The sequence below is a fragment of the Dendrobates tinctorius genome, unplaced genomic scaffold (genome assembly GCF_039654945.1).
Source record: "Dendrobates tinctorius isolate UK_male_01 unplaced genomic scaffold, ASM3965494v1 ptg000062l, whole genome shotgun sequence".
NCBI classification, from domain to species: domain Eukaryota; kingdom Metazoa; phylum Chordata; class Amphibia; order Anura; family Dendrobatidae; genus Dendrobates; species Dendrobates tinctorius.
The window spans coordinates 22,783,599-22,796,968 of NW_027361730.1; the positions used below are offsets into that span (position 1 = coordinate 22,783,599).

Consider the following 13,370-nt stretch of genomic DNA (forward strand, 5'->3'; position numbering starts at 1 on the left):
AGAGGTCTCCCTAGATGATTATAATTCCTATCTGCCCCTTACCCTTTCAGTTTTAATTATTTCAGGTCGGGAGCGCAGATCTGTGGAGGCGTATGTGGACTTGGGTGTGGCTGGTAATTTCATCCGGCAAGAAGAGGTGGATAAACTCCAGATTCCGGTGGTCATCTTAAAAGACCCGCGTGCTATCACCTCCATCGATGGAAAACCTCTTCCCGAGCTCGTCACCATGGTTACGGCCGAAGTAGACCTACAAATTGGAGCGCTTCATCTCGAAAGAATAGCCTTCTACGCCCTGCCTAAATTGTCCCACGCTGTCCTCCTAGGATTACCCTGGCTTCGGCTGCACGAGCCAGTGGTCGACTGGCGCTCAGGGGAGATCCTACGCTGGGGTCATTCCTGCCACGCACGTTGTTTGCAGTCCATCCTGCCTATGCCAGTCAATCTTCCGGGCCTTCCCGCACCGTACTACGCGTACGCCGACGTTTTTAGTAAAAAAGAAGCGGATTCCCTGCCTCCGCATCGGGCCTATGACTGTCCTATCAACCTGATTCCCGGAGCCACCCCTCCCAGAGGGAGAACGTATCCCTTGTCCCCAGCAGAGACCACGGCCATGACTGAATACATACAGGTGAACTTGGCCAAGGGTTTCATTCGGAAATCCCCGTCCCCAGCAGGCGCAGGCTTTTTCTTTGTTCGGAAGAAGGACGGATCACTTCGACCATGTATCGACTACCGGGGCCTGAACAATATCACGGTTAAGAATTGATACCTGCTTCCGCTGATCCCGGAACTCTTTGACCGTCTGAGAGACGCTCTGATCTTCACGAAGCTGGATCTGCGGGGAGCCTACAATTTGATCCGGATCCACACAGGGGACGAGTGGAAGACGGCCTTCAATACCCGTGATGGTCATTATGAGTATTTAGTCATGCCGTTTGGTCTCTGTAATGCTCCAGCTGTATTCCAGGAGTTCATTAACGAGTTGTTTCGGGATCTTCTGTACTTGTGCGTAGTAGTGTACTTAGATGATATTCTCATCTTTTCCCCAGACCTATCATCTCATCGGAGAAGCGTACGCATGGTCCTGCACAGTCTCCGGGAGAATCACCTCTACGCCAAAATTGAAAAGTGTCTCTTTGAGCAGACCACGCTGCCCTTCTTGGGTTATATAATCACAGATTCCGGCCTGAAGATGGATCCCGAGAAACTATCTGCGGTACTCAAGTGGTCCCGTCCTGTCAGTATAAAAGCCATCCAGCGTTTCCTGATTCGCGAATTACTACCGACAGTTCGTGCCGCATTTTTCCGTGATGGGTGGCCAAACCCATCACGGCCCTGACCCGTAAAGGAACTAAGCCAAACAGCTGGTCCCCCGAGGCTGAAGATGCCTTTCTGGCACTGAAATGCTCCTTCGCATCAGCGCAGGTCTTACATCGGCCGGTGGTCAGTAGGCCTTTTGTTCTAGAAGTGGACGCCTCTTCCACCACCGGAGCTGGGGCGGTCCTCTCCCAGCAGGTCCCCTCAGGACGACTGGTTCCCTGCGGGTTCTTTTCCAAATCCTTTTCGCCTGCAGAGTGCAATTACTCCATTGGAGACCGGGAGTTGCTGGCCATTAAGATGGCTCTAGAAGAATGGCGGTACTTGCTTGAAGGGGCTGTGCATCCCTTTACTATCTTCACGGACCACAAGAATTTGGCCTATCTGCAGTCCGCTCAGAGATTCAATTCCAGACAAGCCAGATGGGCCTTGTATTTTTCTCGGTTTGATTTCAAGCTTCACTTCCGGCCCGGCGATAAGAACATCAAAGTGGATGCACTCTCCAGGTCTTTACAGTCGCCTGAAGAGGACGAGGGTCCATCATATATTATCGAGTCTGCCAAAGTGATCACCGTGGCCCCTGTGAACTTTTCTACTCCTCCACCAGGCAAGACTTTCGTTCCTCAGAATAAACGTCCAGAGGTGTTGCGGTGGGGGCACGCCTCCAAGGTTGCTGGGCATGTTGGGACCAAGAAGACCCTCTCGCTTCTCTCCCGCTATTACTGGTGGGCCACCCTTCGCCAAGACGTGGTGGATTATGTTGCCTCTTGCACAACCTGTGCTCAGTACAAGGTCTCAAGGACCCTGCCCTCCGGTTTTCTCCACCCGTTGCCTGTTCCGGAGGCTCCTTGGCAGCAAATTGCTATGGATTTCGTAACCGACTTGCCCCGCTCAGCTGGTTGCACCACCATCTTAGTCGTAGCGGACCGCTTCTCTAAGATGGCTCATTTTATGCCCTTGTCCGGACTGCCGTCAGCTCCGAAGTTGGCCGAGATCTTCATCCACCAGATCTTCAGGTTACATGGTCTCCCTCTACGGATTTTGTCTGATCGTGGGGTCCAATTTACTTCTCGCTTTTGGAGGGCCCTCTGTCGGCTCATGGGTACATCCCTTGACTTTTCCTCTACTTATCATCCACAGACCAACGGGCAAGTGGAACGGATTAATCAGGGTCTGACAACCTACCTGCGTTACTTTTCCAACGCCCATCAGGACAATTGGGTCTCACTTCTACCTTGGGCAGAATTCGCCCATAATAACCATCCCAGTGAGTCGACTACCAAATCACCGTACTTTGTGGTCTCTGGTCGCAATCCGGGTGTTCCGCTGCCCTTTATCGCGTCATCAGGAGTTCCCGCAGCAGATGCTCTCGCCATAGAATTTTTGGAGATATGGAAGGAGACCACAGAGGCCCTCGTGAATGCCAGTGCCCGAATCAAGAAACATGCGGACAAGAGACGGAGGGACCTTCCTCCGTACCATCCTGGCGACAAGGTCTGGCTCTCGACAAGCACATCCGCTTGAAAGTTCCTTCCTATAAGTTGAGTCCTCTTTACATCGGTCCCTTCGAAGTGCTGAAACGCATCAATGAGGTGGCTTATAAACTGAGATTGCCGCCTTCACTCCGGGTCCCTAACGCCTTTCATGTCTCGCTCCTGAAACCTGTAGTTCTGAATCGGTTCCAACCTGTCTCCACTGCCCCTCCTTCACCTATTGGGTCGGATGATATCTTTGAAATAAAGGACATTTTAGCCATGAAAAGGGTCAGGGGGAGGACTCTCTTATTGATTGGAAGGGGTTTGGCCCTGAGGAGAGGTCCTGGGAGCCTCGAGAAAGTATCAACGCCCCCCTAATACTGAAAAGATTTCTGGCCAATCTCAGAAAGGGGGGATGTAAAGGGGGGTACTGTAACATTGCCGTCCGTGCCCGCCCTCGCGTCCTCTCCGGCGGCACCAGCTGCCACCACCCCTTACCGGCATCCTCGCCGCAGCGCGCACTCTCACCCAGCCTCCTGCCCTGCGACGTCCCTACGCTCCTTCCTTAGGCCGCGGGCGCACGCCAGCGCTCCCTCTTCTGCCGGCGGTGGGCGGCGCTGAGGGCGGTGCATACTTCCCACTTCCGGATCCTAAGGTATTTCAGGCGTTCTCTCTGTAGAGAGGACGCCTGAGGATTGTGTGTGCTATTCCACACTTTGTTCTGGCCTCTATAGTGTTGCTATAGGTTCCTCGTTTAATTCCTTTCACCTTCTCCCTGTCAGTCTCCATCTTGTCCTGCCCTTTCCTCGCCTCACTCTCCTGGTTCCCTGGGTCACTTCCCTTCTGCATATCCGCCCCTGTACCCTCTCCTGGGTTTTCCTCGTCTGCACTCCCTCCGTCCCTGTGGCTACTCCTATTGCTCCTACTAGAGCTGCTGCCTGGCTTCCTCCTCATCCTATAACCCTGCTCAGGTTCTCTAATTCTCTGTCCAGTGTTCTTGCCCCCGCTGGTGCTCCGTGTCCTTGAGCCGTCCCCCCTGGTACCGGCTGTCGCGGTTCTGTCCTCTGCGGTTTTGCCCCTAACGATCCCTGTATAGGGGTCGGTCATCACCTGGCGCGCTCGACCCAGGGGCTCCAGATCCACGGCCCAGAGGGTCCACTCTCGGACGTTGTCCATTCCCCGAACGTCACACTCATCGCAACCAATCACAGCTCAGCTTCTTTTAAACAGCTCTTTTGAAATGAAAGATGCTTCATGATCGGTGATACACACACACATACATACATACATTCACTTTTATATATAGATTGGGGTGTGCCGTTTTCTAGACTTTTTTCCACTATGCATATCACATACTTGCACTGGGGAATCTGGGCAACGCAGGCTATGCACAGTGTGAGGATTTACAAGTCTGCAGTCACATAGCATCAATACAGACTATTGTGAAAAACTTGGACAAACCCTTTAACTGTAGTGGAAATTATGCAGAAATATGTTTAGCTGTAGTATTGGTATTGATCCTCTAGAGATCCTCACAGTTACATCCTTTTTACCTATGGGGCTTGCGGTACCTGACATGAGCACTAGGTGTCTCTGAGGTTGTGTGATGTAAATGACTAGGGCGAGGGTACGCGGACAATTACAGAAGTGCTCTCATGACAGATAGGAAGACGTCCCTGCGAGTTCTGCAAACTGTGGTGGACCGGCCTGACTGGCACAGCAGGTATGTCTGTCTTTTGTAGCTTGGGGATGGTCTCTACGGTTCCTGTCTGGGGTAGATGAAGGCTCTTTGCACAGAGTAGGGGCTCAGTCTTGCAATGACTGTGAGTATATTAATATTGTACAATTTCTGGGTGTTTCTGGCTGGGGGTCTACAGATCTCTGCTTCCAAGAACTGGATTTTCTTAGGTTTATTTCACACGTCAGTATTTGGTCAGTATTTTGCATCAGTATTTGTAATCTGAAATCAGGAGTGTGTCCAAGATACAGAAGAGGTTCAGATATTTCTTTTATACTTTTATTTCCAAACGAAGATGTAAATGCTGACCGCAGTATGGCACTGTATGGCTGATCTCATACCTGTGTCACAGAATCCAGCAGAAAGTGTATAATGTAACGACATAGTCCAGTTATAGTCAAAGGGGAATGTCCGATACCGGAGAGGTCGGCACTGCCATTAATTTCATTGTGCTGTGGCCGAGAATAACAAAAGTACTAACACACACCTCGGATCACAGCCTGGCCATGTCACATCTTTTCTTATATGCATTAAATGCAACTTTTTATCATGTTTCTCTACTTGTAAATGTAATTTTTTTTCACTGCTTTTCGGGGAATTGCATAAATAGCAGCTCCATAATATAAAAGAGAGCATGCTGTGGCGGCTGTGAGCGTCTCCTAAAGCACACTTTATTTTTAGAAGCGAACCGTCATAAATAATACATTGCGACACACTAACATGCAGCATGTAGTAATTACACATTTATGACACGGGTGTTTTATAGAATTCTATAATCATTACATGTCTATTATCTGAGATCTAGAATTAGACACTTGGATGGTTGTTATATATGGAGTCTTTGGATATTTGCATTTTCTCCGGTCCTTATTGAAGCAAACCATAATCTGACACACCATTGATCTGCCAAAAAATCCACATTAGTGTTGACAAGTAATTTATATACTATTCCACAAAATACCAAGGCTCTACAGAGCCAAGGTCGGGAGATGCTGGGGATGACATCAGTGGAGATCGTAGAGGAATGTCATGCACTTTGTACTATTTAGTGGCACACTTGTGTGTTGCAGCTAATTCTAGTGGTGGACTTGACTAGTGAAGAGCTAGCAAACACATTGACATTGCCATAAAAGTCCAAATGTTCTTAGATTTCTATTTTATGTACAATTCAGCTTTGGGACCGGTTTTATGGTCTGTGCATGGGGCACTGTGAATGCACGTGGGGTCTGTGTGTGCGGAGGCACAGCATGGATCCAGATGTAGGGAAGAGCTTAGTTTAGCGAGTCTAGAAGAGAGTGTCACAGCATCCATGCCAGAGAGTCGTGGCAGTGGGGTGTCGCAAACTATCCCGCTAAAAGAAAAAATCTGCCCTACCAGCGAGAAGTTGGTCTACCTCCAGAGATTCTGTGTATTGTGGCAAAGTGTCTGCTTCTCTGAAGAACTGTGGAGAATCGAGATCTCTCCTGTAGACTAGACCATAGATGCTGATCTTGAGCCGTCACAGGGTTCTGAGATGTTAAAGTCATGTTGTTATGTGAATTTAGCTTTAAGTGTTGCGTCAATGTGAAACCACCAGCCTGTTTACCATGGGTTGTGTCTCTTTTGGAGTAAACCTTAGTTTCAAAGACGTATAGTCAGGCTTGGACAGGTCCACAGGAGAACAGAAGAATCCTCTGGTGGGCTCCTGTGCAAGAGTGGGCCACCCCACTCTTATATGAGCAGAACTTGGCCCTTTATACTTTAATCACTATGTACAGTACAGACTCAGGCAGCATCTTAATCATTTACCAATCTATCCAGTTCATTATTAAATAAATTTGTGATTGAGAAAAATGTCAAATTTGCATGAAGCTGGAAAGTGGGGCCCTGGAGTTGGTTTCTGGTGGGCCCTTGGCACCCCGGTCCGACATTGCTTACAGTATACTGTGATATGTCAACAAATGCTTAGTGACACCGATACTATGATCTAACAAAAAAAAAATCAGGGCATGGATTTTATATATTAAAAAAATAGGTTTATTATAAGGCAGATTGAAAAGCATAAATAAATCTATCAACACAAACCAACACATAGAATGTGATGTGAGAGCCAAGAATAACCCCAAAGCAATAAGGTGTAGAATAGTTTAACACTTACAAAATGTATATATGAGGAACCAATGATTGTTAAAATAGCATACAATGTGCATTCAATTCAGATAAATTTCCCAGGAAGTCAGATAAAAAAAATAGATAAATATATAAAATTGTAGTCAGAGGCCAGTAATGTTTAATAGTGTAAGGTAGATGCTCTTCCACCAAAAATACACAACATGTGTTTTGTATCTGCATTCTCAGGGATGTAAAGTATAGATTGGCTGTATCAGACCTAAGTCTACAGAGGGTTCTGCATCATTTTCTTGTGGCGTACCAACAACTCCCCAAGCCTTTTACTTGTTGGTATTCCATGCACATGATCCTGCAGTCAGCACCATGCGTAGGACAAACCTAGACAAATCTGATTATTTGCTCTCTTGGGCACTTTCCCCAGGGCATCTGCCGTGGTGAGGAAAATTCTTGATACATGGCAAGTATCAGGCTGAAGGTTGTGTCTATACCTATACATGAAATAGATTTATCTACAGTCTAAGAGTTTGCATGCAGGAGCAATTTCACTTATCTGTGCCGTCTGGGGTTATCTAGGGAACCTCCAGTGACTATATGGTTAATGGGAGTTTCCACATGTGAAAGTACCTTATACAGAGCATAGTAGTTTAGTGTCAGTGAGCGCTGTATAAAAATGAGCTTTGCAAGTAAGATGTCCATAGAATAAAGACCCAACTGTAAGTCGTAGCCAAAAAGGTAAAATTATTAATAAGTTTTTCTCATTTTTTTATTATTTGAGCGCCCTTTGAATTGCATTCAGATTAGTGGGGGTCCAGGTCCTAAACCTCCATCGATCACTCAAACCCCTCCCCGAGAGGTGCATAGCTCAGATGCTCAGGCAATAGGACAGTACATTTCCTACCTGAGTGCCCACATAGAATGGATATATTCAAAAGAAAACTTAGGCTATGATTACCTCCCTGCAGCGGCCCGTTGCAGACTCTATGCTTGACAGTTTTCTCACGGATCATTGGATACCGCCTGCTTCATCCCCCTGCACTGTTCCCGTACCGCAGAAACAAAGCTGACTCTGCTAGAGGCTTAGGAGGACAATAAGTTTAGGCCAGAAGCACAACCATGCTGCTGGTTTGAACTGGCAATCTTCAAGAGTGCACCACTCTTTTCGACCCCCGACAGAGGAGTGGTGCACTTCGGAGGGGTGAACCTTGGCGTAACCCTTTAATATAAGAAGAGAGTTAAAGATGTCAGCAAAACTCTTAGCATTACTTTCCTGGCATAAGCTATACTTTGTCTCAGAAATCCTTTCACAAACATGAATATTTGCATTAGTCACTGAACCACAGCAAGGGCAGCACAACCTTTATCTGGAGGGAATCAAGAAATGGACTTTCTCTGCTGTAAACATGGAAATCCAAGCTGAGTCACGTCACATTAGATGGAAGTATGTGAGGCGAATGATGAGAGCCACAAGAGCAATGGATGATTTTCCTTGGGATCTCCCTTTTCCCAATTCATTACAATTACATGTCCTTACTCCTCTCAATTTGTTACAATTGCATATCCTCTCACCCACCCCTCTTCCAATTCATTGCAATGACATGCACTTTCTCCCACCCACAGCCACATCATGTTCTACCCCACTAGCTAAAAAAATAATAATAATTACTTCTTCAGATGACTACATGAATTCTCTCCTGAAAGGGGACTGGGCAAATGACACAATTATGTCATTGGGCATCTGAGTCATAGAGAAAACACCAGGCAGGAGGCAGATAATGGCTTTCGGCAGCTACTATGTGACTTGCTGACGGCGGAGCTGAAGACATGCTCCCTGCCTGATGATGCACACTGCCAAAGTTGAAGGCAAAGGCAACAATGAAGATAATCTGGCCATAGACCTGCTTCCAGTCTTCTGTAGCTTAGGGTATCGGGCACTAACGTCAATTACCCTCATTACAACCGGTCCCTAACTGCAAGCAGAAAGAAAATGTTTTGTGCTTTGTTTGAGACCTCTTGTTTAATTTGTGTACATCTATTAGTTGGCTTACTTTGGTCCACTAGATAATCCACGTCTCCTTTTTGGTATGTTGAAAAATATGTACAAAACACTTAATGGTGCAAAAAAAGTAAGACAGGTTTTTATTTCTGTAAAGTAAACCAGATTTGTGGCAAATTTAGTTTAGTCAATGAAGTATTTGTAAGAGAAACATTGCATTTATCTGCCCACTCTTCCATAAATCTACCTCTACGGAGTGTACGGCTTATTGTAGTCGTATGTATAGATGCTCCAGTGTATGCTGGGGAACTCTGCAGCTCCCTCAAGATTACATTTGCTCTCTGTGCTGCCGCTCTGATTAACACCCATCTTGGTCTGGTTGAATTTTGGTAGGTGGTCGTCTCTTGGCAGGTTTGTTGTGGTACCATGTTCTTTCCATTGAATGATAATGGATTTGATGGTGCTCTGGGAGATCATCAGAGATTGGGATATTTTTTTATATCCCAATCCTAAAGGGCCTGTTACACACAGCGATCTCGCTGGCGAGATCGCTGATTTTGTGACACATCAGCGATCTCTCCAGCGAGATCGCTGTGTGTGACATCCAGCAGCGACCGGCCCCCCTGCCGGGTATCGCTGATCGTGCTGGATTGTCCTGGGCCATTTTTTCATCGCTGGTCTCCCGCTGGCCAGGGCGCATCGCTGCGTGTGTCAGCGGGAGCCAGCGATGAGCGACGCTGCACACTGGTTACCAATGTAAACATTGGGTTTCTAAGGGCTGCGGGGCCCTTAGAAACCCGATGTTTACCCTAGATACCAGCGTGCACTGCAGGCAGGGCGGGAGGTGGAGGCAGAGCGGCGCACAGACCGGAGTAGCTCTGCTATCTGCTACTCCAGTCTGTCAGACCGGAGTAGCAGATAGCAGAGCTACGCTGGTCTGTCTGTGCGCCGCTCTGCCTCCACCTTCCGCTCTTCCTGCAGTGCACGCTGGTATCTAACAATGTCCCAGCGATCCCATCCACGTCGGATCGTGGGTGGGATTGCTGGGACATCGTTATGTGTAACGGTACCCTAACTTGTTCTTCTTAACAACTTTTTTCCGTGTTTGGAGATCTCCTTGATCTTCATGGTGGTGTTTGGTTAGTGGTGCCTCTTACTTAATGGTGTTGCAGCCTCTGTGGCCTTTCAGAAAAGGTGTGTATATACTGACAGACTATGTGACACTTTGATTGCACACAGGTATGTTCCTTTCATTAACCATGTGACTTAGAAGGTAATTGCTTGCAGCATAAATTTTTAGGGGCTTCATCGCAAAAGGGGTGAATACATATGCACATGCCAATTTTTAGTTATTTAATCCAGAAAATTTTATTTATGCCTATATTTTTCTCACTTCACTTTACCAACTTAAACTATTTAGTGCTGATGCATCACACACAAATCAGATTACAAAGATATTTAACCACAACTTGTATTGTAACAAAATAGGTAAAAAGCCAAGGGGGGGGTTGTGAATACTTTCACAAGCCACTGTAGACTCATGACTATAATTTACCCAAAATAATGACTTGAAGGGAAAGCATAATTATATTTTTATAACTGTAATGAATGTAGATTGCTTTGTAAGGATTTTTTCCACTTTGACATTAAAGAGTCTTTACATCTTTCTGTCGGTCAGTTTCAAAACCCAATTTAATTCTGCGGTGAATCATCGTGATTTTTCGGGTTTTCTGTGTAATGACAGAGTCCAGTGGAGCATGCCATCATTTTGTTTTTCCTGTTGGATTGATCATAATATTCAAGCGTAAAAAAAACTGCCTTTGTATGAATCGGAGGCATCCGGAAGTACAGCAGATGCCTCCAGGACCTTTATGGCGACACCATTGTAGCTCCGTAGATAAGACCATATACATGAGCTCTTTTCACTAAGATCACCTGGAAATGACAAGTGAGACCTTCCTGTCACAGAGCAAACATGAATCTGATACCAGATACACCGTATGCTGTCTGTATGTTGCCAATTTGTGCTTTAATTGTAGTTGAACAACTGGAAAAGTGGCTTATCAGGTTCTGTGCACAAAAAAGATAGACGTGTCTAAAATTACGGTAGTTACATTTCTTTGGAATTGTACAAAAGAGGAAACAGGATGAAGTGGGATAAAATAAGTATATATCCCACAAGAACCCCCATTAGCCTCTAGTACCAAAAAGTTGTGTAGGCCCTATTCACATCACGTTTTTACCATAGGTTTAATGTGTACATTAAAGATTGCAAAGTGCATGATAAACACATCTGAAATGATCAGCATGATTTGTGTATCAAACAGATGCTATTATGGATTATATGGACAAAAGTATTGGCTCACCTACAGATTTGTGCATTTACAGGAGCTTTTATGACATCCCATCCTAAATCAATAGGCGCTAATACAGCGTTGGTCTCCACTTTGCATCTATTACCTCTTTCGCTTTTACGGGAAGTTTTCCCACAAGATTTTGGAAGGTGTCTGTGGGAATTTTTTCCCAATCAAAAGAGCATTTGTGACACTGATGTTGGACAAGAGGACCTGCCTCACAATCTCTGTTCTGCTTTATACCATGGGTTCTCAATGGGCTTGAGGTCAAGGCTTTGTGCACCCAGTCAAGTTTTTCCATCCAACCCTGTCTTTATGGACCTTGCTTTGTGTTTTGAGGCACAGTCACTCTAGAACAGAAAATAGACTTCCTCAAACTGTTCCCACTATGGAAGCACAGAACTGACCAAAATGTCTTAGTATACTAAACATTACGATTTATTTTCATTGAAACTAGGGAAACTAGGCCAACCTCTTAAAAACAATCCTATACATCACCCATCCTCCATCAAACACTACAGTTGTCACAATGTAGTCAGGAAAGTAATATCCTCCTTGTGTTCACCAAAACAGGACTCGTCCATCAGGCTCCATCATTTCACAAATCCTTTAAGTTAACCCTGCAGTTGCTCAGCCATGAAAACATATGCCATGAAGCTACCGACACAGTTTTTATGCTGTGCAGCTGTGGAGCTCTGTAGTTATTCAGTCAGCAGAGCATAGGTGACTTTTATATACTTTGGGCGCCTCGGCACTCGGTGACCCCGCTTTATAACTTAATGAGGTCTCCACTTCATATCTGAGTTGCTGTAGTTTTCAAATGCTTCAATTTTTCAATAATACCACTCACATGAAATCACTTGTTACTTCGGTGACATCCTATTAGGATCAGGCTCAAATTCAACGATCCCTTTATTAGTCATTCTTTCAGAAATATTAGTAAAGGTAGACTGCATGGTGAGGGGCTGGATTTTATACAACTGTGTTAATGGGACTGGCCGAGAAAACTCAATTCATTGATGAAAAGGTATGTCCCAATACTTTTTTCCATGTAGTGTAGCTTACGGGTGATGGAGGTCACTGTTCTGTATCCATCACAGTGTTCATATCATGTACAATTCAGGAGCTTTGTCTGGTACACACTGTAAATGGAGAAAATGTGAACATAGCCTTATATTGCAAAAAAAGAAAAAAGACAAAATTAGAGTTCACAGATATACAGCTATCCCGAATACACTACTATTGTACGAATGCATGACTTTCCGAGTAGGACTGAGCAGTATGGAAAATGATCAGTTCTCCCCTTGCTCTACAGGATTTATTTACTTTGGTTTGGAATATGCATTTAACCTGATATTTTGGAAATAATTTCTCCATGTATTAATATTTAGAAAAAGTAAGAACACTAAACCTTTTCTATATGATATCTGTGCCTGAATGCAGTGAATATTGGTAAAATGGATCTCCTGGTTGACAGAAATAACGTATCTCTGAGCTATTATCAGTCTCACGCTTACAAGGGGATTTCTTCACGAAGATAATGTGAAAACATCAGCTTCCCTTGCTCTGGATTGCTCACCTAACATGTGAATACTTGTTAAAAATCGTAGGCCATTGCAGAAATGCTTTAAACATTTTAAGATATTTGAGCACTGAGAATTCCTGAACTTTTTCATAATGCACGCTTGGCACTTGCCACTGACTATACGGGTTCAGCCCACATGTGTCACTTTGCTCATTGTAGAAGTGTGTGATCCATAAGAAGACATCTAATTAGGATTAGCTCATGCCAACTGTTTGTTTTATAATTACTTGATGCTGAGCGATACGTCTGCATGATAAAACTTGACTGTTGCCTTATGTAATTCAAAGGGATGCATTAGAACTGGGTCTCAGAACTGTTCACACCACTCAAATTATATGTTTTTCCGCAGCCTTCTCCAATGAAGTTCCTCTGACGTGAAGGCGTAGCATGGCTGTGTTCAAGCAGCAGAAGGTGGAAGACCTGTACACCATAGCTGACGAGCTAGGAAGGTAACATGAGGCTTATTTACAGCTCTTACAGGATTATAGGCCCTAAAATAATGATGTGACTCTTCCGAGCTGTCGACAGCCCTGCAGCTGTTTGCTTACATCAATGTGACATGCATATTATCTAAACCAGAAAATGCTACTTATTTCTTTACCATTCCATTTGCTGACCTGTAGGCATGAAAAAAATATCAAAACATAAACCGTGCGCCTTAAAATATGAAATTAAATAATGGAATGTATGGATATTATCAAGGGACACTGAGATTTATACTTAAAAAAATTGAATTTTGTAGTTTACCTGGGTTGTTCTGGATTTTAAAGCATGGAAGCTTTCTTAAAAAAACTGTGCC

At 45.0% G+C, this 13,370-nt stretch overlaps 1 protein-coding gene across 3 annotated transcripts in view; it reads left to right on the top strand.

Moving 5' to 3' along the window:
* Nucleotides 1-4,418: 4,418 nt before the first annotated feature.
* The window catches only part of DAPK2 (death associated protein kinase 2), a 162,568-nt gene continuing 153,616 nt past the window's right edge, over nt 4,419-13,370 (top strand). For 2 of the 3 annotated variants that reach the window (XM_073579380.1, XM_073579378.1), the window contains exons 1-2: nt 4,419-4,515; nt 12,921-13,020. In XM_073579380.1, coding sequence (XP_073435481.1) covers nt 12,959-13,020 — 62 coding nt within the window. In that variant the 5' untranslated portion in view covers nt 4,419-4,515; nt 12,921-12,958. Of the gene's footprint in view, nt 4,516-4,563; nt 4,616-12,920; nt 13,021-13,370 lie in introns of those variants that run through there. The other variant, XM_073579379.1, reaches the window with a different exon arrangement.